This window comes from Meriones unguiculatus (assembly GCF_030254825.1).
Source record: "Meriones unguiculatus strain TT.TT164.6M chromosome 13 unlocalized genomic scaffold, Bangor_MerUng_6.1 Chr13_unordered_Scaffold_34, whole genome shotgun sequence".
NCBI lineage: Eukaryota > Metazoa > Chordata > Mammalia > Rodentia > Muridae > Meriones > Meriones unguiculatus.
In genome coordinates, this window is record NW_026843646.1 from 2,327,250 (window position 1) to 2,349,114 (window position 21,865).

At 38.8% G+C, this 21,865-nt stretch overlaps 1 protein-coding gene across 1 annotated transcript; it reads right to left on the minus strand.

The window, feature by feature from the left end:
- Positions 1-11,535: 11,535 nt before the first annotated feature.
- Positions 11,536-12,558, minus strand: LOC132650878 (zinc finger protein 135-like; the record flags this gene model as incomplete). The annotated part of the gene is made up of 1 exon (XM_060376213.1): positions 11,536-12,558. A coding segment is annotated over one exon (1,023 nt), but the record flags the coding sequence as incomplete, so codon positions are not given.
- Positions 12,559-21,865: the final 9,307 nt, after the last annotated feature.

Here is a 21,865-nt window from a genome sequence, read left to right on the forward strand (position 1 = left end):
CTCAGGACTCTACCCAAGTGCCCACCAAAAAAAAAGAAAAAACAAAAGAAAAGAAAAAGAAAACAAACAAACAAACAACAACAACAACAAAAAAACAACGAATCCAGGGGTAATCCCCTGACTTTGGCAGCTGTGATTACCCCGAAGTCTTCCTCTGATCACATCCTGCTGCCATCACCAATATGAACACCTGAGGATTTTTTAGAATAGAGGACAGAAAGTAATCACACACATGCACACTTAGATACTTACGAGCCGCAATAAGACCATCTAGGTCAGGGTCCTGGAATCTTGGGGATCCTGATGAGCCCCACAAATGTTATTCTCAGTTCATGAGACCCCAAAAGGTCACCAGGAATGGACTCCACTGAAAACATATGAGGGTTTATTTAATACAAGCTCGAGTCTGGGTCACAACAACCTCCTTGGTGAAGAGGAGGAGTATGGCAGGGTGGTCTAGGGCAACAAGGTTTTTAAAGGGAAAAGCCATAGGCAGTGAGTTACATGCCTTGGATTTACATGACTGTGTAAGGGAAATTTACTTTTGAAATGATTGTTTTACTTTACATGCTAAGACACTAAATGGTTCTGGCCTGAACATCTGGTCCGGTAACCTAGCAACTATATCTCTACTGGGCAAGAAAAGAATGTGGTAGGGCTAGTTCACCCCTGAAGGTGGCTGGACATGTATACACCTGTCTGGTCTTTCTTCAGTCTTATGCTTTAAACTTTAAACCAAAGCCCCTCCCCAAAAACTTAAAAAATAAAGCTTAAATTTTGATTCTTTGGTCTCTTACTATGTAGTAATTCCTTTGTCTCAGAAATGTAAAAACTTTGAAGCCCACTGGAATTTTCTTCACCCATGTGATATAAATATGTATATTGATGTGTTTGCATGAACTAGGTCAGTCTGTTTTTTTGGTATATTTTACATGATTGTATGTCAGTTATCTGGCTATTAGGAGTTCCTTTTTCATCGTCCATGGAATATGTGCAAATATGTACAGGTTTATGTATCTGATCATTTGTCTACGTGTATGTATGGGAGAACAGGCCATAACAGCTGGTCAGGGAAGATGTTTTCCTAAAGGGCAGCCTGAACTTGCTACAGTTTCTGCAGAGGACATGCTAGCTGAAATCAGCATCATCGTCATACATAAACTTGTAGGAATTTGTTAGTAAAATTTCTTGTTTCACCCACTTTTTTTCAGTAAGTGTATGCCTGCAACCTCTATCTTTTCTATCCATTTCTCTTTAGATCATGGAGGGTTAATAGGACCCTAAAACTCTACCAGACCTCTGAGCCTGCCTCAGAGACAGGAAAGATGATTGCCACTGAGCCCATAGTGGCCTGAAGAGTATCTCGGGGTAAACAAGCCTGGAATTCTTTGTCAGTCTAATTAAGACCACCTGTTGTTAAGCAATAAAAACATTAGGGAAAGAGTGACTTTGTTGTCAGAGTGACCAGAAAGTCTTAAGTGGCTCAATTGGTAAAGCACTAGGCTCCAGGTAAGGAGACTGGGGATTAACACCTAAATAAAACTGCTTTTGACTTCATCAAGATGCACAAATCAAGTTTAGATATACAGAAAGAGACAAATATCAGTCCCTGACCCTGAATTCACCTGCTTCAGTCTTTCCAAGCTGGGTATTCACTTCTGGATATTAACAATTATCAATTATTTTGAGGCTAAAATTTCATCGTGAAATTTCTTTCTTCCCTTTTCTTTCTCCAGGCCTTCCCACACACTGCCCCATGCTCACCTTCAAATTCATGGCTTCTTTCTTCATTGTTATTTCATGTGTTATATATACATGTATTTTAAAATATAAACTGCTTGTTTTTTGAAGTATATGCAAATTTATTGTCTTTAATCAGTGCTTTCAGTTCCAAAATCATGTAAGATAATTACAGACATATATACATAAACTGTGACAGAACCCTTTTCCATTTTATCTCATATTTTTAATTATAAGATGAAAATGTTTTACTGTCTTGACCACAGTAAATTACTTACAAATGATGTAAGATTGTGAAGCTTCTCTTGCTGATGAGTGAGGCTTACCTGCCATGGTAGACTCTCACCCTTGTTTGTGTCTTCTTTAGATCCCGTTTCAGTTTTGCTCAACAGCATTTTCTGGAGGGCATGGGCCACTGCCTACACTACATTTCATATGGAATAGCTGGGCTCAGACTTGGTCATCCCATCATTTTCTTCTGATTTAATCTGTATTGAAATGTTTGCTGTGTATGGTTTATGATTTCCACATAGCAAAGCAGGTGAGCAATCAAAGTTGTCAATCCCGAATTTATGGAAGAATCTCCTGGGTACTGGGGGATGTAGGTGCCTCGAGAAAATGCTTTAAGCCAGGGATGGCTCTTTTCTTTTAACATGAGAAGATTCCTCTGAAATAGTTTATAAAATCATTCTTATTTGATAGACTCTAAATACAATGTGTTGCTTGGCCACGTTCCACACCTTCCTTCTGGTTGAAAATATTTTGCCATAAGGAAAACACATCAATTATTTATATCACTATAGACTACCTGTATATTTGCCTGTGTATTTTGGTTCAAGTCCAGCAAATCAACACCAACTAGTACCCAAGTATCAATTAGCTGGGATTTTTTCCGAAAACAGACACACACATAGATTGATCTTTCTTCCTTCTTTCTTCCTCCTCTACCTCTTCCTTTTTTTCTTGGCCCATGTATATATGCCTTCATGTCAGCAGAGGAAGCCTTATGCACAGAGCTTACCACTGAGCACAGAGCACCTTACCTACTAAGCCTCCAGCACACCAAGCATTATTTAGTGTCCTGCCTGCTCACACACCGCTAGCCAGCAGAGGGCGCCAGAACACCCTAAACAAGGTCATGATGCCCAACCTGAGCTCAGGCGGGTTGGACCAATCCCCCCAGGATGCAGGCAGCAGTGTGGGAGTGCAGGATTGTGCATCTCTCTTTAGTCACCCCCCGCCGTCTGCGGTTCTGCCCCACGCACGAGGCGTTAGGGGACTCCAGGCAGACGGACTGACAGATGTCGGTGGACAGGGGAGGGATTGCTTGCAGTCAAATATCTGAGTCCCCCACCCCGTCTCCCTCATGAATCCTGTCCCTTGTGCTGCCTATAAAGCCCCTGCGGGCTAGTCCCTAAATCACGTGCCGGGGTCCCTCAGCTTTGCTCATGGGTGGCATGGCAAAAAGCCTGGAAGTAGGCTGGGGAAGCCTCTTCACGCTACTGCAGGCCTCAGTGGCATAGAGCCAACACAGCCTTTCCCCTGGTCCCTGTGTTGGTAAATCTAAGGTCTTGCCAGACAAGCTTGCAATAGCCTTTAATCCAGGCACATGGGATGCAGACACAGGATGATCCTTGTGATTTCAATGTAAGCCTGGTTGGCAAAGACAGTCCAGGACAGTCAGGCCTACACAGAGAAACCCAGTCTTAAAAATCAAATCAGAAAATAAGATTAAAACAGAACATTTGCGCTGGGTTTGGTGGCACAGGCCTTTATTCCCAGCAGTCTAGCAGGCAGAAGCAGGCCAATCTCAGTGAGTTCAATATCAGCCTGGTCTACAAATTTAGTCCAAGTTAGCCAGGGCTAAAACAGAGAAACTCTGTCTCAAAATACCAAATCATTCATGTATATAAATTCATGCATATAAATTTTAATATATATTTAAATACATCTTTAATATATTTATTAAATATAAAGTTATTGAATGTATTAATATGAGTTAATGGTTGATAAATATATAATGTAGTTAATATATTATATATTTAATATATATCAATACATATTTTGTTTTAATCATATATATATAAAATCTGAGCCAGGCATGGTGGCACATGTCTGTAATGCCAGCTCTCTGGGAGGCACAACTATGCTGATCTGCATGAGTTCAATGTCACCCTGGTCTACAAATCAAGTCTAGGACATGCAAGGGAACAGAGTCTAATAAAACAGGGTCCTTCACACCCACATATCTAGAGTTGTCTGAAATAACAGAATGTGACTTAAACTATGTTATAAGAAAGTCTTGCCAGGCATGGTGGCACACATCCTTAGTCTCAGCACTTGAGAGGCTGAAGAAGGTGGGTCTCTGTGAGTTCAAGGTTAAACTGATTTACAGAGAGAATCCTGGACAGGCAACAATGCACAGAGACACCATGTCTCAAAAAAAGCACATTAAGTTAAATGAAATGAAATTAAAAGAAAATATCAAATCCTGGCATATTGGCACATGCCTTTAATACCAGCACTCTGGCTGGCAAAGGGGGTGGATCTATGTGAATTTAAGGCCTGCTTGGTCTAGAAAGCATGTCCAGATCAGTCAAAGCCATACAGAAAAAAACTGCTTCCTGAGATGTAAACAAAAAAGATTAATTTCTTTACTCATTTCTGAGGGCTCAGGTTGGAGCTGAGGACAGAGATCTACTTGAGTGGGAAAACGACCTCAGGCATGTTTCTTTCTTTCTTTGTTTCTTTGTGTGTTTTTATTTTTAAATTATTCACATGGCCTAGGGTCATGTCCACTTTGGATTTTCCCAGGTGTCCCTGCTCTGTCTATACTCTTCCTCAGATCTGAAATAACTTACTCCTCCCCCATACCTAGTACCCATCAGGTTCATTTCTTTTATATTTCTTTTTTATTCACTGAACACTTCTAGTCTCTCACTCAAGGGGGAAGAAACTTTTCATTTTCCTGTAGAGACATTGAACCCTCCTAAGCTGACCAGGCTGGAAACCCAGTCCCCAGCAAGCAGCCGGAAAGAAGAAATGTTAATATTTACAAGAAATTGTGAACATCATGATTTATTGTACATAAAAACATTTTCTGGTCCTGGAATTACCATGATTAGATGAATTTTTAATGCTGTGACAGTTCAGGCAGACTGTTGGGTGAACGTTTTGAAAGGCAAATGTTGTTATAAACAAAAATGAAAATTCCAACCATTCTATTTTACCAATAAAGATTCAGGAGCCAGATGCTGCAGAGAAAAGATTCTAGCTCAGAGATGCAGATCAAGCACCCAGCTGGCCTTCCTTCTCAGCTTCAGTCCAAATGGAGAAAAAAAAATGTTCACTAGCTCAACTCATGCCCAGGAGAAAAAAAGCCAAAAATCTTGAGGCCAAAGGCTTCCTAGAAATCCCAGGGTGCTAAGGAGCTGAAGCTTAAGCTAAAGCTAAAGCAAAAGTCTGAGATAAGCCTTTCCACACTGTCTTAAATACCCCTCAACTCAAAGTCCCTCCTGCTCTTTAATGTCTGTAAGCATGTTTCTGGCTTCAATTCTTGACCTAGGGTTAACTTTAGTAAATCTTGTGTCCAGAAAGTTCTTGGATTAAAGGTGTCTGCTAGAGCTGGTTGAACCATACCATAATCACCTGTTTACAATAAACAAAAATTTCTTGGATTGTAGGTGTGTGATAGAGCTCAATCACACTGATCAATAAACAGTGTTTTACCATTCACAATTTTGGGGTTCATAATGGGATCAAATATCCTGCAACATTTCCCCTTTTGGCTAAATGAAAGACTTCTCCCTCTAACATCAATAAACTATCTACTATCAGGTATAAATGACATTCACAATGTCTAGTCTGTATGTAATTAGCAAACTTGAAAAAAGTATTCTACTCTCTATCTTGATGAATCAAAAGTTCTGTACCAATTTTAGTAGGTTTATCCTCTTTTATATGTCTATATGAGTGAGTATATACAGTGTGCATCTTTCTGCTTCTGAGATAGCTCACTCGGGATGATCCTTTCCAGGTCCCACCATTTACCTGCAAATTTCATGATTTCCTTTTTTTTTTTATTGCTGAGTAATATTCCATTGTGTAGATATACCACAATTTGTGCATCCATTCCTCCACTGAGGGGCATCTGGGCTGTTTCCAGCTTCTGGCTATTACAAATAAGGCTGCTACAAACATGGTTGAGTAAATGTCCTTATTGTGTACTTGAGCCCCTTTTGGGTATATGTCTAGGAGTGGTATAGGTGGATCTTGAGGAAGTGCTATTCCTAGTTGTGTGAGAAAGCGCCAGATTGCTTTCTAGAGTGGTTGTACAAGTTAAACTCTGTACACCTAAAGAAACTAATCAAGAGGGAGGACTCTTGCTAAAATGCTCAATTCCTATCCAGAAAGGCAAAGAGGCTGGACATCAGAAGAAGGAGAAAAGAGGGATCAATTCAGGAGCCTGACACAGAGGACCTCTGAAAGGCTCTGCCCTGCAGAATATCAATGCAGATCCTGAGACTTATGGGCAACCTTTGGGCAGAGTGCAGGGAATCTTATCAAAGAAACAGGAAACAGTAATATCTGGAGAGGACAGGAACCCCACAAGGAGAGCAACAGAACCAAAAAATCTGAGCACAGGGGTCTTTCCTGAGATTGTTACTCCAACCAAGGACTCTGCATGGTGATAACCTAAGACCTCTGCACATACGTAGTCCATGGCAGTTCAGTATTCAAGTGGGTTCCATTGTGATAGGAACAGGGACTGTCTCTGACATGAACTGATTGGCCTGCTCTGTAATTACCTCCCTCGGAGGGGGAATCAGCATTTTCAGGCCACAGAAGAGGACAAGGAAGCCACTCCTGATGAGACCTAATTGACTAAGATCAGAAGGAAGGAAAAGAAGTCCTCTCCTATCAGGGGACTTGGGGAAGGGCATGCATGCAGAGGGCTGAGGAAGGGAGGGATTGGGACAGGAGGAGGGAGGGAACCACGGGGGGATACAAAGTGAGTAAAATGTAATTAATAAAAATAATGATAATTAAATAATTATAAATAAAATAAATAAATAGTAAATAAATCATTAATTCTAAATTTAAAAAAATTAAATAATTATAATTAAAGAAAAATTGTGGTTTTTATTTTTTGAGGTATTTCTGCATTGGGATTTTTACGTAATGAGTTATTTCATAGGTAACATGGTTTTCAAACCACCTTTGATTTTTTTCCCCCCAGAAGTGTTCATAGTGTTCAGAATGGGGCAACTCATAGCAGTCTTGGAAACATTTAAACAGTTTTACTATTTTTATGTATGTCTGTGCATGACATGCATGCCTATTGTCTGCAGGGGCCAGAAATAGGCAATGGATCTTCTGAAATTGTTCTTACACAAAGTAGCGAGATACTATGCCCATGCTGGTAAGAGAATTCAAGACTGTGGAAGTCTTATCAGTGATTTGATTTGATTTTAGTTCTTATTTTTTTTCACAATTTCTTGTTATATAGCCTGATTGAAACCCCCTTCCTCCAATCCCCCCAGTCCCACCATCCCTCCTTCTTCCTCCTCTCCCCTTTTCCTAGTGCAGGTAAAGGGGGGGTGCTTCACCATTGCCATCTCACATAGCCTGTTAAGTCCCATCAGGAGTGCATGGATCCTCTTCCTCCATGGCGGCATCCCAAGGGGTGAGTAATTAAAGAGCAGGCAATGGAGAATTTCTTTACCAAAATATATATATATATATATATATATATATATATATATATATATATATATCACCCCAAAAAATTTACTTTAGAAATCATGAAAATAACATAATATCTTCCACAAGCCAAAAACAAACAAACAAACAAAAAACCAGACATTTTACTCTTTGGGCCATTATACTGAAAAAAAAAATTTAAAAGCTTGAACATTATCACCGCTTTGAGTTTATTACTTTCATATTTATACCATTGAGAATTTATTTAGTCTTCCTACATGAGTATGAGTGTTTAATTAATGTTTTCTTGTGTGTCCCTGGTTGTATGCCCTTACACCAACCACAGGCATGCACTGCTTTCGGGAAATTCTGAGCCTCTGACTGAGTGATCAAAATCCTTTACATGAACTGCCAGAGTTCTTAAATGAGGAGCCATCTCTCAAGACACATTATTTATTTATTAATGAAATTCCCTTTTTATTTTCCATATTATTGTCTGTTCACTCAAATGTGATCAACATGTTTGCTTATAATAATTTTATTAGTGAATCTGTTATTTAAGTGAAAGTATATTATTTTTTTATTAAAATATTTCGTTATGAATTTTTAATTTATTTTTATTATTACAATTTATTCACTTTGTATGCTATCTGTAGCCCCATCCCTCATCTCCCCCAAATCCCACCCTCCTTTCCTCATCTTCTCCTATACCCTTCCTCAAGACAACTGATAGGGAGATCCTCCCCTCCTTCCATCTGACCCTAGCCTATCAGGTCTCATCAGGACTGGCTGCCTTGTCTTGCTCTGTGGCCTGCTAGCACTGCACTCTGCTTCAGGGGGAGGTAATCAAAGAGTTCATATCAGAGATGGCCCCTGCTCCCCTTACTAGGGTGCTGACTTGGAGGCTGAGCTGCCACGGGCTCCATCTGAGTATGGGGTTTAGGTATCTCCACGAATGGTTCTTGGTTGGAGTATCACTCCTTGAAAGAAACCCTGGGCCCAGAATTTTTGATCTGTCGCTCTCTTTGTGGAGCTCCTGTTCCCTCCAGGTCTTCCCAGCTCCCCCTTCTTTCATAAGATTCCCTGTGCTTTACCCAAAGTTTGGCTGCGAGTCTCCGCATCTGCTTGGCTACCCTGTTAGACAGAGGCTCTCGGAGGCCCTCTCTGGTAGGTCCCTGTCCTTTCACTTCTTATCCCGCTCCCCCCCCCACCCGTGTACATCACATTGGCTTTCTGGGTGAGGACTGAGCGGTTTCCCGAAGGTCCTCCTTCTTGTTCTGCAAATTTTCACATGTTCATTCTGCATGATATGACTCAAAGTTCCTTATAAGTGAGTCTCTACCAGGCCTGTCTTTCTGCTTCTGGGATACCTCGCTCGGGATGACATGGGAAGACTAAATAAAATCTCAGATATAGAAATATGAAAGTAATAAACTCAAGGCTGTTAAAGTGTTCAAGCTTTACTTTTCGGAAGGGCCACTCTCTTTCTCTAGTGGCCCAAAAAAAGTAAAATGTATGTTGTTTTGCTTGTGGAAGATATTATGTTATTTTAAAGATGTGTCTAAGGTAGATTATTGGGCTGTCTTTTCTTTTTTTTTTAATAAATTCTCAGTTCCATAGAATTTATTATTTATTTATTTATTATTGATTATTTTATTGATTTTTATTACAGAGTTAATAAAATGTAATTAATAAACAACAACAATAATAATAATAGTAGTAGTAGTAGTAATAAAATAATAAAACACTTCTCAAAAAAAATTCTCAGTTGCTTGCTCCTTGATTACTCACCCCCAGTGATGTAGCCTTGCCAGGCCCCAGACAAAGAGGTTCCATGTCCTCCTTATGGACGTTAAGAAGCTAGGGGAAGATGGCAATGGTGGAGAGAGCTCCCCCTTTCAGTGGAAGAGGGGAAGAAGATAGGGGGAAAAGGGAGGGAGGGTGCTACTGGAAGGGGAGTTGTGGAATGGGTCTCCATTAGGTAATGATTAGAAAATGAGCTCACAAGGAAGAAAGGTGGCAAAGACAAAGATTCTATTGTTCTTTGCTTTCTTTATATCATCTTTCTTTTCTTTGAGGGAGGGCGGGTACCCAGACTGGACTCAAATTTTTGCTGTCAAGTTTTGTTTTTCTAATTAATTTGTATTTTATTAATCATTTTTATTTTTTCACAATTTATTCATTGTATATCCCTTTTTAAAGGCCACTTCCTCAACTCCTACTGGTCCCATACTCCTTCCCTCTTTCCCCCAAACCCTTTCCCCTAATCCTCTCAAAGGGGGAGTCCCCCTCCTCTCCCATCCATCCACACATTATCAGAACACTACTCAGCTATTAAAATGAGGGAAATAAAATTTCTGCTCTTATTACTTCTGCATAGGCCACTGTGCTCAACTCAGAAGACTTCATACTATGAAGCTTGCCTGTAAGCTTACTGTGAAATAAACAATAGTTATAACTCAGTTTAGAGAGTCTCACCCCAAAGACACTGTTTGATTTACCATCTCACATCAAGAAACATGTGAAATTTGAAATGCTATGAAGTGTGAAACATTTTTTTCACAAGCATTTCAGAGAACGTGGTTCTCTTGCTGCCTGGAGGCTGTTTCCCACCAGTCCAGGAAGGAAGGAGGCCCAGAAGATGAGGAAGCCACCCAGAAGATGAGGAAGCTTGGAAGCCACCCAAGCATAACAGTGATCAGAACACTCTGGGAACCACCTCAGAAAGTAAGTTCAACTTTAATTCCAGAAAACAGAGGGTATGTACCCCTTAGGGAGTGACTGGGATGCTCTAAGGATAGGTGTAGATAATTGTTTAAAACAGGGCACTTCAAGGATGCTTGATTTGCATTAAACAGCACATTCCTATCATGTGAAAAAGAACATGGAACCTCATTTTCCTATATTTGAAGGGAGGGGAGTAATCAGGGATCTGTGTCAAAGGCCATGTATCAATTTTGGTTGCTGGCATCTATGTCTAAAGGCACTCTCCAGATGAAGTCAGGCAGAGAAAACTCACCCTTGCCATGGTTATACAACTAGGCCAGCAGCAGGGTCATACATGCAAGAGAAAGCCTCCTCCCTCACATCTCAAACTTCAGTCTGGGTTGTGATGGTTTTCAATAGAACCCCTGGAACAATAGGTATGTGTACACAAAGAAACTTCTACAGGCTACCACTGTTGTGATACTCTCAGAGAACTTCCTGGCTGGTGTTAGTTCACCATTCCCTACATATTCATTCACTGGACTAAAAGTTTCTTGTGTAAACTGAGGCAATTGAAAACAGTAATGTTGAGAATCAGGATTATCAATAAGTCTTCCATAAACACCTTATTATATAATACTGTTACATGTAATTGATATTCACCATTAATTGTATTCTTTTTAAAAATAAGTTTATTTACTTTAAATTCCAATAGTAATCCCTCTCCCTTCTCTGCCCAATGACTACCCTCCGTTCCTATTGCCCCTTATTATATAGTACTGTTGCATGTTCCCTTCAGAAAAGGGAGGTCATTTCCACTGAGCTAGTTTTACAGTTCTGTTGGATCTCAGTGGACCAAAGTACACAAAGGCCTTTCCAAATTGCTTATACTCACAGAATTCCACTCCAGTAAGGATACTTTTATGATGATGATGACTCTAGATTTGTTCAAGGCCTCACCATTTTAACACATTCATAAGTTTTTCCTCTATTATGAATCCTTTCATGATGATGAAGATTATACAAATGTGGAATGGTTTCACCATGTTAAAAGCACTCACAGTCTTTCTGTCCATTAGGGTTTCCTTCATGAGTGTGGAGATTATTCTTAAATCCAAAAGTTTTTTCACATTGGTTACAGTCAGACATCTTTCCAGTATGTGTTCTTTTATGTATTAGGAGATGTTATGTGCAAAGGCTTTGCCACATAGTTATATTCATATGGTTTCCCTCCAGAATGTGCTGTTGTCTTAGGAGATGATTGTTACATGCAAAGGCTTTATCACACTAATTACCCTCACAAGGCTTCTCTCCACTGTGTGTCTTTTCCTGTTTTTGGAGACTACTCTGCTGTGCAAAGGCTTTATCAGGTTTGGTATATTCATAAGGTTTCTTTCCAGTATGTGTTCTTTTATGTCTTATGAGATGACTGTTTTCTGCAAAGGCTTTACCACACTGGTTACATTCATAAGGTTTCTCTTTGGTGTGTGTTCTTTTATGGCTTAAGAGAGTACTGTTTTGTGCAAAGGCTTTACCACACTGGTTACATTCATAAGGTTTCTCTTTGGTGTGTGTTCTTTTATGGCTTAAGAGAGTACTGTTTTCTGCAAAGGCTTTGCCACACTGGTTACATTCATAAGGTTTCTCTCCAGTGTGTGTTCTTTTATGGCTCATGAGATGACTGGTTTTTGCAAAGGCTTTACCACACTGGTTACATTCATAAGGTTTCTCTTTGGTGTGTGTTCTTTTATGGCTTAAGAGAGTACTGTTTTGTGCAAAGGCTTTACCACACTGGTTACATTCATAAGGTTTCTCTTTGGTGTGTGTTCTTTTATGGCTTAAGAGAGTACTGTTTTCTGCAAAGGCTTTGCCACACTGGTTACATTCATAAGGTTTCTCTCCAGTGTGTGTTCTTTTATGGCTCATGAGATGACTGTTTTTTGCAAAGGCTTTACCACACTGGTTACATTCATAAGGTTTCTCTCCAGTGTGTGTTCTTTTATGGCTTAAGAGAGTACTGTTTTGTGCAAAGGCTTTGCCACACTCATTACATTCATAAGGTTTCTCTCCAGTGTGTGTTCTTTTATGGCTCATGAGATGACTGTTTTCTGCAAAGGCTTTGCCACACTCATTACATTCATAAGGTTTCTCACCAGTGTGTGTTCTTTTATGGCTTATGAGATGACTGTTTTGTGCAAAGGCTTTACCACACTGGTTACATTCATAAGGTTTCTCTCCAGTATGTGTTCTTTTATGCTGTATGAGCTGACTGCTTTTTGCAAAGGCTTTACCACATTGATTACATTTGTAAGGCTTCTCTCCAGTGTGTGTTCTTTTATGCCATATAAGAACAGTGATATAGGGGAAGTTTTTCCCACATAGAGTGCATTTAAAGGGTTTCTCTCCAGTATGACTGCTTTCATGCCTGCAAAGAAAATTGGCACATGTAAAAGATTTACCACTGTCATTTCATTACACTAATAAATATATTTATCTATATGAATTAATTTCATAATTTTGTCTAATGGTAAAGAAGAATCAAATTTTAAAGTTTTATCACTTTATTTACATTCACGGTATTCTCCTTCATTACGGGTATTTTTGAAGATTCCTGTGATGGTAAGAGAATTTGTTATGTGGATCACTTTTATAGCATCATTTTTCTATAAGAGGTTTTCTCCTATATATGAAGAGTATTATAAGAATTCAGAGTTTTACCACAGCAATCCCATTCACAAATTTTTGTACTGTATGAATGATACTTCATTTACAAAGTGAGCCAGGAAAAGCAGAAGTTCCAAATTCCTAGTATTCATAGGTATTTTCAGCAATATGAGTTTGCTGATAAATTCTCAGTGAAGTTGCAAAGCCAATTAACAGTAACCATTTATCACATTCAGAAAATTTACTCACAGTGGGGACTACTACCAAATCAATTGTTCTTGGAGAAAGACAGGGACACTGCTTCTTTCAATATCCCTATGCTCATGTGTCTTAGAATCATTTTGACATATGATATACCAGTTTAATTTACAAAAATAATAAAGATTCCCACATTGAATTAACACAATTTGTTTTTGTTCATCATAGACATGTCATATAGGGATTAAGGTTTCTCCACAACAAAATTCTTGATTCTCATAAGCTGCTCCTTTCACTAAACTTTACAATGTTACTGCACGAAAATGAGTTAACACTTGTTCTACTATAAATTTTTTGCTTATTAGAAGGTTTTGGACACATACTGATCACCAATTCAGTGTGTATACCTCTTACAATATCTGAGTAGATAGAATGAGACTAAACAGATTGGCAGTTCAAGTCAGTAGCTGTAATGTCCATATGATTCAAATGGTATTTTTGTTACAGTATTATTTTTTTTTCTTCTATCTTAGGGGAGTGCCTTGTAAACACAAATCAGATACCTGACATTGAAGTACATGGAATTATGAGATTTTAATGATCATCAGTACACATAAAGCAGTGCTGTTTTTATACTGTTGCTTTTCTTTAAAACTTCCAGGACACGGCCATGTGTGCTGGTACATACCTTCAATCCCAGCACTTGTGGAGGCAGAAGCAGGCAGATCTGTGTGATTTTGAGGTCAGGCTGGTCTAACAAGCAAGTCTAAGAAAGTCACAGATACCCAGAAAAAAAATCTTTTTCAAAAACAGAAAATAAAAAGCAGCCAATAAACAAACAAACAAAAAACACCAAACTTCCAGGACACATTAAAATTTAAGATTTATATCTGTATCAACATGCACATAAAGTTACCTTTTATTACTTGTAGAACTTTGAAAATGTTCTTCAATATTATGGTCATCCCAATTGTAGCCTAAAATATAGTACGAGAAAATATATATTACTAGAAATATCATGTTATTATTAAGGTAAACTTAAATCACTATCTTCTGTGACCCTTAGAACCATGCCTGATTTATTTACCGCATTCCTCCTCATTCTCAATTGGAATTACAGAAGAGGATCAATAACAAAGTAAGAGTTGTTTCTTTATTTTAAAAGTGAAAGAAAAATTGCAGTCTTACCTATAGTAGTGAGGTTTTCACAGGTCTCTAGCATCACATCTTTGTAGAGTTGCTTCTGGGAAGGTTCCAGCAAGGCCCACTCTTCTTGGCTGAATTTCACATGCACGTCATTGAAGGTCACTGAATTCTAAAATATTCCATACATTTGTACAACAGAAACAGTGGCAACAATATAAATTTATACTTCATTGCCAATATAATCATATAATTCTAGTGCTTCTTTAATTTATTTTCTGATACAGAAGTGCAAATGTTATACAGTTGGGTGCTGCACGTGATGTGAAGTAGGGGAGATGAAAACGCCTAAGGGTTAGATTGAAAAAAAAGGCATGCTTCAAAAACCTGTGTTTCATCAGTTTGTAAGACATGAATATAAAGTAGCCATTAGTTGGGTTCTTGAGCAATCTATGAATCATCTTCAGTTACTTGGGTGAGTAGGTCAGCACCCTGTCATGAGACAGGTGGAAGGACAAAACACAATCATGATATTTTATATAGCAACAAATGAGATGTGTTGATCAGGGGACACTGAACAGATGGGTAACATTAGTCAAAAGACAACATAGTACTGAATATTATGTTTTGACCAGGGCTCAGGGATGTGGCATATTAGTATGTGAAGAGGGGGGCTCATATATTTGTGGAAGGGAAAGTGGACTACAGTGAATACATGGATAAAAATAATGTGAGTGGCAAGCAACAACAATCATAGCCAATAACATCATATTTCTTTGTGACCAGACAAAAGAAAAGGAATAGAACACATGATTATTCTTTGATCATTGTTTTGTATATCCTCCTTACTTAATAATGTAGTCTATAGATTAAAAATAAAGATGAAATCTTTTCCATTAAAAAAGAAGTGTTAATGTTATCACTAAGTCATTTTAGAAGAAAACAGAATAACAAGTTTTAACTGTATCATATCTGAACTTTTTGAAGAGGATATAGCTTTGGAATAGACATGGCAATTAATGTAGACAAAGACAGAGAGAAGAGTGTGAAATAGAGAGACAGACATATAGAGACAGAGACACACAGAGAGAGAAATTAACAGATGAACAACACTAAGTACAGATCAGAGAAATTTATTAACAGTTACTAACTACAAAAAATGGTGGACAAGCTGGGTGTATTCTGTCATGCCTTCAATTCCATCACTCAGGAGGCAGACACAGGTGTACCTTATTGAACTGGATGTCAGCATTATCTATTCAAAGAGTTCTAGGACAGCCAGACCTATATAGTAAGACAGAGCCTCCCCTAAAAGTCAATCAAACAAACACAAAATATTGAAAGAACTCAGAGGTCTTTACTGAAGCTTCTACAAGGAATTATACATTCACTCCTGTTGTATATTTATTTTCCAGAAATTCGCAGTGCCCCAGCTTAAACTGTAACTTCAATGATATCTTACTAAAAGGGAATGCATGTTTAAACAGGTAAAAATAGAAGACAAAAATATTAGCGGTGTAAATGATGATCATAAATGAGCAACATAAGATAGGAGAAATGGCTCAGCAGTGAGGAGCTCTTACTGCTCTTGCATATAATTGGGCTCAATTGTTAGTGTTTACCTGGGACCCACTACTTTCAATTGCTATAAGTTCATGAATTCTGAAGACATCTTCAGACTACTGTGAGGATTAGGCACACAAGAGGTGCATATTCATGCATACAATCAAAATACTTATATTCAGTAAAAACTAAAAATAGATCCCAGATGGCTGGGGTGATTGTACACTGTGTCTGATAACCTGGGGAGCAGAGACTGCACAGTGACCAATAGTTGGATCTGTGGTCCCCCAAACACCACTGACTGTGTTTCCAAGGTAAGAAGAAAACCAATGATGAGGGAAACAATTGGGTCCAACCTCAGAGTGCCCAGCAAATCTCTGTGAAAATTCCTTGGATGTTGCAGCAGGAATAAGTTTTTCAAGCAAAGGGACCCAAGAAGCAAGCAGGAGTAACTATTCTAATATCTAATAAAACAGACTTTCAACCAAAATTAATTGAAAGGGATGAGGAAAAGGGAATCCAAGATGGCATTGCCAGGAGGACCAGGACAGGAACAAGACAGCAATGTTGGTACAGCAACTAAAAGACTGAACTCTGGGTCCTAAAAGAACAGCAATCGTGTTTCCCAGGTGAGAGGAAACTCAGTGGTGTGGGGATCATTCAGTTCCACTCTCAGGTCACTCAGTGAGAACCCGGAAAATATCTCAGGTGCAGGATGTACCTGTGTGTCCTGATCACCTTCCCAGGCAAAACTGTGTGCTCCTGGGCACCAGAGACTGGGAGCCCCAGTCTCAAAAAAAAAAAAAAAAAGAACACAGAAGAAGAAAGTTGGACTGACCTCAGGTCACCCAGTCTATCCCTGGAAAAGGTCCTGCAGGCTGTTGGGTGCACAACTGCCAGCCTTGAGTGGGCCTCCAGTTGCGAGACCTGCATGCCCTACTCTCCATCACAGACAGAACTCTGTGCCCCAGGACACTAGAGGATGGGTTTCCCTGTCTGGAGAAAACCCCACAGGCAGGGAAAGAGCAGGTCCCAGCTTAGAGCACTCAGCCAACTCCCCCCCACACACACACTACCACCACCACACATGGGAACATTCTTGGAAATGTTTTCAGGTTCTTTCCCAGTCACCAGCTTGGTAGCCATCTGGCAAGTGCCTACCCATTCTACACACCATGTCAAACACCACAGACTAGGTCTTCATGTTGGGAGAAAACCCAAAGGTGGGGAAAACATCTGGCCCTACCTCAGGACACCTAGCTCTGGAGAAGTTTCTGGTTATTCACAGGCTCCAGACTCTAGCCTCCTGCTGCACATGTGAGAGCAGTGATCAGCTGCCACGGGTTACTGCTTCGGTACTGGGGCACAGAGCTCTAACCTCAGACCTACAGAAGCCTGGGATCCCCAAGATCAACCCCCAGATACTGCTCTAAGGGACAACCAGTTATCCCTAACTAAGCTGACCAAACCATGGGGTACCCAGGTTACAGCTACAGTTTACTAAATTTACAGCAAGAAAGCCAGAAGCAGGACAGCTGTCTCCAGGACTTCTCTGGGTGAGAGAAGAGCCCCCTTGACTAACAAAGACCACAATTACTGCTCAGGTCTCTATGCCTGTGGTGAGTTTTGGCAATTCCTGAGAAATACCTGCTATTCAGTGACAGTACCCCAAAAGCTGAGGAGCTCTCCTTCAGGAAAAATCATCTTCCTGCCAAGGGGATTATCCCCACCACAGGATTCCAGGAAGCGCCAGAAACTAACACCCAACACCTAAAATAGCCAAATGGGTAGAGGCAAGTGTAAAAGCTCAAAAAGACAGAGCAGTATGGCATCTCCAGAACCCGGTTATTCAGGGGCAAGCAGCCCTGGACACACCATGGTAAATGAAATTCAAGAAGATGACCTTACATCTGTGCTTATGAACAGGATAATAGCGGAAAAAAATAAACTACATAAAGATCTAGATGAAGATAAAGTCAAACAGATTATTGCCTTTTGCAAAGAAATGGAGGAAGATAAAGTCAAACAGATTATGGACATCCTTAAAGAAATACAGGAAGTTGCAGCCAAGTAATTTGTGGCTTTTAGAGAGGAAATACTTAAATCACTAAAAGATATTAAAGAAACAGAGGATTGTTTGAACAAACAGCTGAAGGAATTGAAGGAAAATACGGTCAGAGAAGTGAAGGAAATCAATAAAATGGCTCAAGATCTGATAAGAGAATTGGAAAAAAATTAAAGAAAACACAAGTGGAGGAAACTGTGGAGAGAAAGAACTTAGGGAGGAAAAGAGGAACTACAGAAGTAAGCATAAGCAATAGACTACGAGAGATGGAAGAAAGAATCTTAGGTGTGGAAGACACAATGGAATAAATAGATGTAGCTATCAAAGAAAATGTTAAATCTAAAAAATTCCTGACACAGACCATCCAAGAAATCCAAGACAACATGAAAAGCAAAACCTAAAAGTAATAGGAATAGAGGAAAAAGAAGATTCCCTCCTCCAAGGCCCAGAAAATATTTTCAACAAAATCATAGAAGAAAATTTCTCCAACTTAAAAGAGAGGTCTACAAGAATACAAGAGGCCTAAAGAACACCCAATAAATTAGACCAGAATAGAAAATCCTCCCACCACATAATAAACAGTAAGTATACAGAACAAAGAAAAAATACTAAAAGCTGCAAAGGAAAAAGGCCAAGTAACATATAATGGCAAACCAATCATTATCACACCTGACTTTTCATCAGAGACTGAAAGCCAGAAGGGCCTGAACAGATATCATGCTGACCCTAAGAGAACGAGAACACAGATGACCACCCAGGCTACTATACCCAGCAAAAGTCTCAGTCATCATAAATGGAGCAAACAAGATATTTAATGACAAAAACAAATTTAAACAATACCTACCCACAAATCCAGAGGTACAGAAGCTCCTAGAAGGAAAACTAACTACAACCCAGGAAAGCTAACTACATTCAGGAAAACACAGGAAAGAAATAATGTCACTACAGCAAAACTAAAAGTAACCAAGCACACAAACACACTACCACAAGCAACATCAAAATAAAAGGAGCTAACAGCCACTGGTCATTAATTTCCCTCAACATCAATGGACTTAACACTCCAATAAAGACACAGACTAACAGAATGGATATGTAAACAAGACCCAACAATCTGTTGCATACAAGAAACACATCTAAGTCAAAAAGATAGACATTACCTGAGAGTAAAAAGGTGGAAGGTTCCAAGCAAATGGACCCAAGAAACATGCAGGAGTAGCCATTTTAATATCTAATAAAGTAGATTTTCAATCAAAATTAATCAAAAGACACGAGGAAGGTCATTTCATACTCATCAAAGGAAAATTCCGCCAAGAAGAAATCATAATTCTGAACATCTATGCTCCAAATACAAAGGTACCCACATTTGTAAAAGAAACATTAATAAAACCTAAACCGCACACAAATCCCCACACATTACTACTGGGAAACTTCAAGACCCTACTCTCAACAAAGGACAGGTAAACAACAGAAATTAAACAAAGAAACAGTATCTCTAATAGAGGTCATGTATCAAATGGACCTAACAGATATCTACAGAATCTTACACCCAAAGACTAAAGAATTTACCTTCTTCTCAGCACCTCATGGAACCTTCTCCAAAATAAACCATATCGTTGGTCACAAAGTGAGTTTCAACAGATATAAGAAGATTGAAATAATGCCTTGTATCCTATCTAATTACCATGGACTAAAACTGGACCTCAACAACAACAGAAATAGCAAAAAGCCTACACTCACATGGAAACTGAACAACTCACTACTAAATGACAGCTGGGTCAGGGAAGAAATAAAGAAAGAAATTCAAGTCTTCCTAGAATTCAATGGAAATGAATACAGAACACAACCAAACTTATGGGAGACAATGAAAGCAGTGCTAGAAGGAAAGTTCATAGCACTAAGTGCCTTCAAGAAGAAATTTGTAACATCTCACACAATCAACTTAATAGCTAATCTAAAGGCCCTAGAAGAAAAGAATCAGAAACACCAAAAAAGAATAGACACCTGGAAATAATCAAACTCAAGACTAAAATCCATAAATTAGAAACAAATAAAACAATTCAAAGAATCAATGAAACCAAGACCTGGTTCTTTGAGAAAATTAACAAGATAGACAAACCCTTAGCCAAACTAACTAAAAGCAGAGAGAGATTATCCAAATTAACAAAAGCAGAAATGAAAACGGGACAAAACAAAAGACACTAAGGAAATCCAAACAATCGTTAGGACTTACTTCAAAAGTTTATATGCCAAAAAAATTGAAAATCTAAATGAAATGGACAATTTTCTTAATCAATTACACTTACCAAAGCTGAATCAAAAGCAGGTAAATCAATAAAATAGTCCTTTATCCACTAAGGAAATAGCATTCCTCAAAAGACTGCAATCCACAAAAAGCTCAGGACCAGATGGTTTCAGTGCAGAATTCTACCACACCTTCAAAGAAGAGGTAACTCCAGCTAGCTTCCATTTATTCCACAAAATAGGAACAGAAGGAACTACGAAACTCATTCATTGAAGCCACAGTCACCTTGTAACCTAAACCTCACAAAGACCCAACAAAGAAAGAGAATTTCAGGCCAATCTCCCTTATGAACATTGATGCAAAAATACTCAACAAAATACTTTGCAAACCCAATACAAGAACACATCAAATATATCATCCACTATGACCATGTAGGCTTCATGCCAGGTATGCAGGGGTGGTTCACTATACAAAAATCCATCAATGTGATCCACAATATTAAAAAATTGAAAGAAAAAAAAACACATGATAATCTCCTTAGATGCTGAAAAAGCATTTGAAAAAATCAAGCATCCATTTATGTTTAAACTATTGGAGAGATCAGGGATACAAGGCACACACCTAAACATAGTAAAAGCAATATACAGCAAGCCTGTAGCCAACATCAAGTAAACAGAGAGAAACTTAAAGCAATCCCACTGAATTCAGGGACAAGGCAAGGCTGCTCACTCTCTCCATATCTCTTCAACATAGTTCTTGAAGTCCTTGCTAGAACAAGAAGAAAATTAAAGGAGACCAAAAGGATACAAATTGGAAAGGAAGAAGTCAAAGTATCACTATTTGCAGATTATATGATAGTATACCTGAGTAACTCCAAAACTTCTACCAGGGACATGCTATAGATGATAAACACCATCAGCAAAGTGGCTGGATACAAAATTAACTCAAAAAAATCAGTAGCCCTCCTGTATACAAAAGATAAAAGGGCTGAGAAAGAAATTAGGGAAACAACACCCTTCAAAATAGCCACAAAGGACATAAAGTACCTTGGTGTGACCATATCTAAGGAAGTCAAAGACTTGCATGAAAAAAACTTCAAGTCTCTGAAGAAAGAAATAGAAGAAGATATCAGAACATGGAACTATCTCCAATACTCATGGCTTAGCAAGGTTAACATAGTAAAAATGGACATCTTACCAAAAGCAATCTACAGGTTCAATGAAATTTCCATCAAAATACCAACAGAATAGTATACAAACCTTGATAGAAGATTTCTATACTTCATATGGGATGCAACGAAAGCAGTCCGAAGAGGAGTTTGAATACCAACAAAGGCCATCATAAGCTATTGGAGACATCCCATACAAGCAACTTAATGGCATACCTGAAAGACCTAAGAAAAAAGAAACAGACACACCCAGCAAGAGTAGACCACTAGGAAAAACCAAACTCAGGGCTGATATCAATAAATTAGAAACAAAGATAATAATTCAAAGAATCAACGAAACCAAGAGCTAGTTCTTTGAGAAAATAAAAAACACAGAAAATTCTTAGCCAAAGTAAGTAAATGGCAGAAAGACACTATCCAAATCAACAAAGTCTGAAAGAAAAAGATATAATAGACACTGAGAAAATCCAAAGAACCATTAACTTTTATGTCAAAAGCCTATATGCCCCAAAATTTGAAAATCCAAATGAAATATACAATTCTCTTTAAATTCCACTTACCAAAGTTGACTCAACATCAGGTAAAGATAATAAATAGTCTTATGGTGCCTAACGCAATAGAGGCAGCCATCAAAATACTCCCAACCACAAGAATCCAAGGGCCAGATGATTTC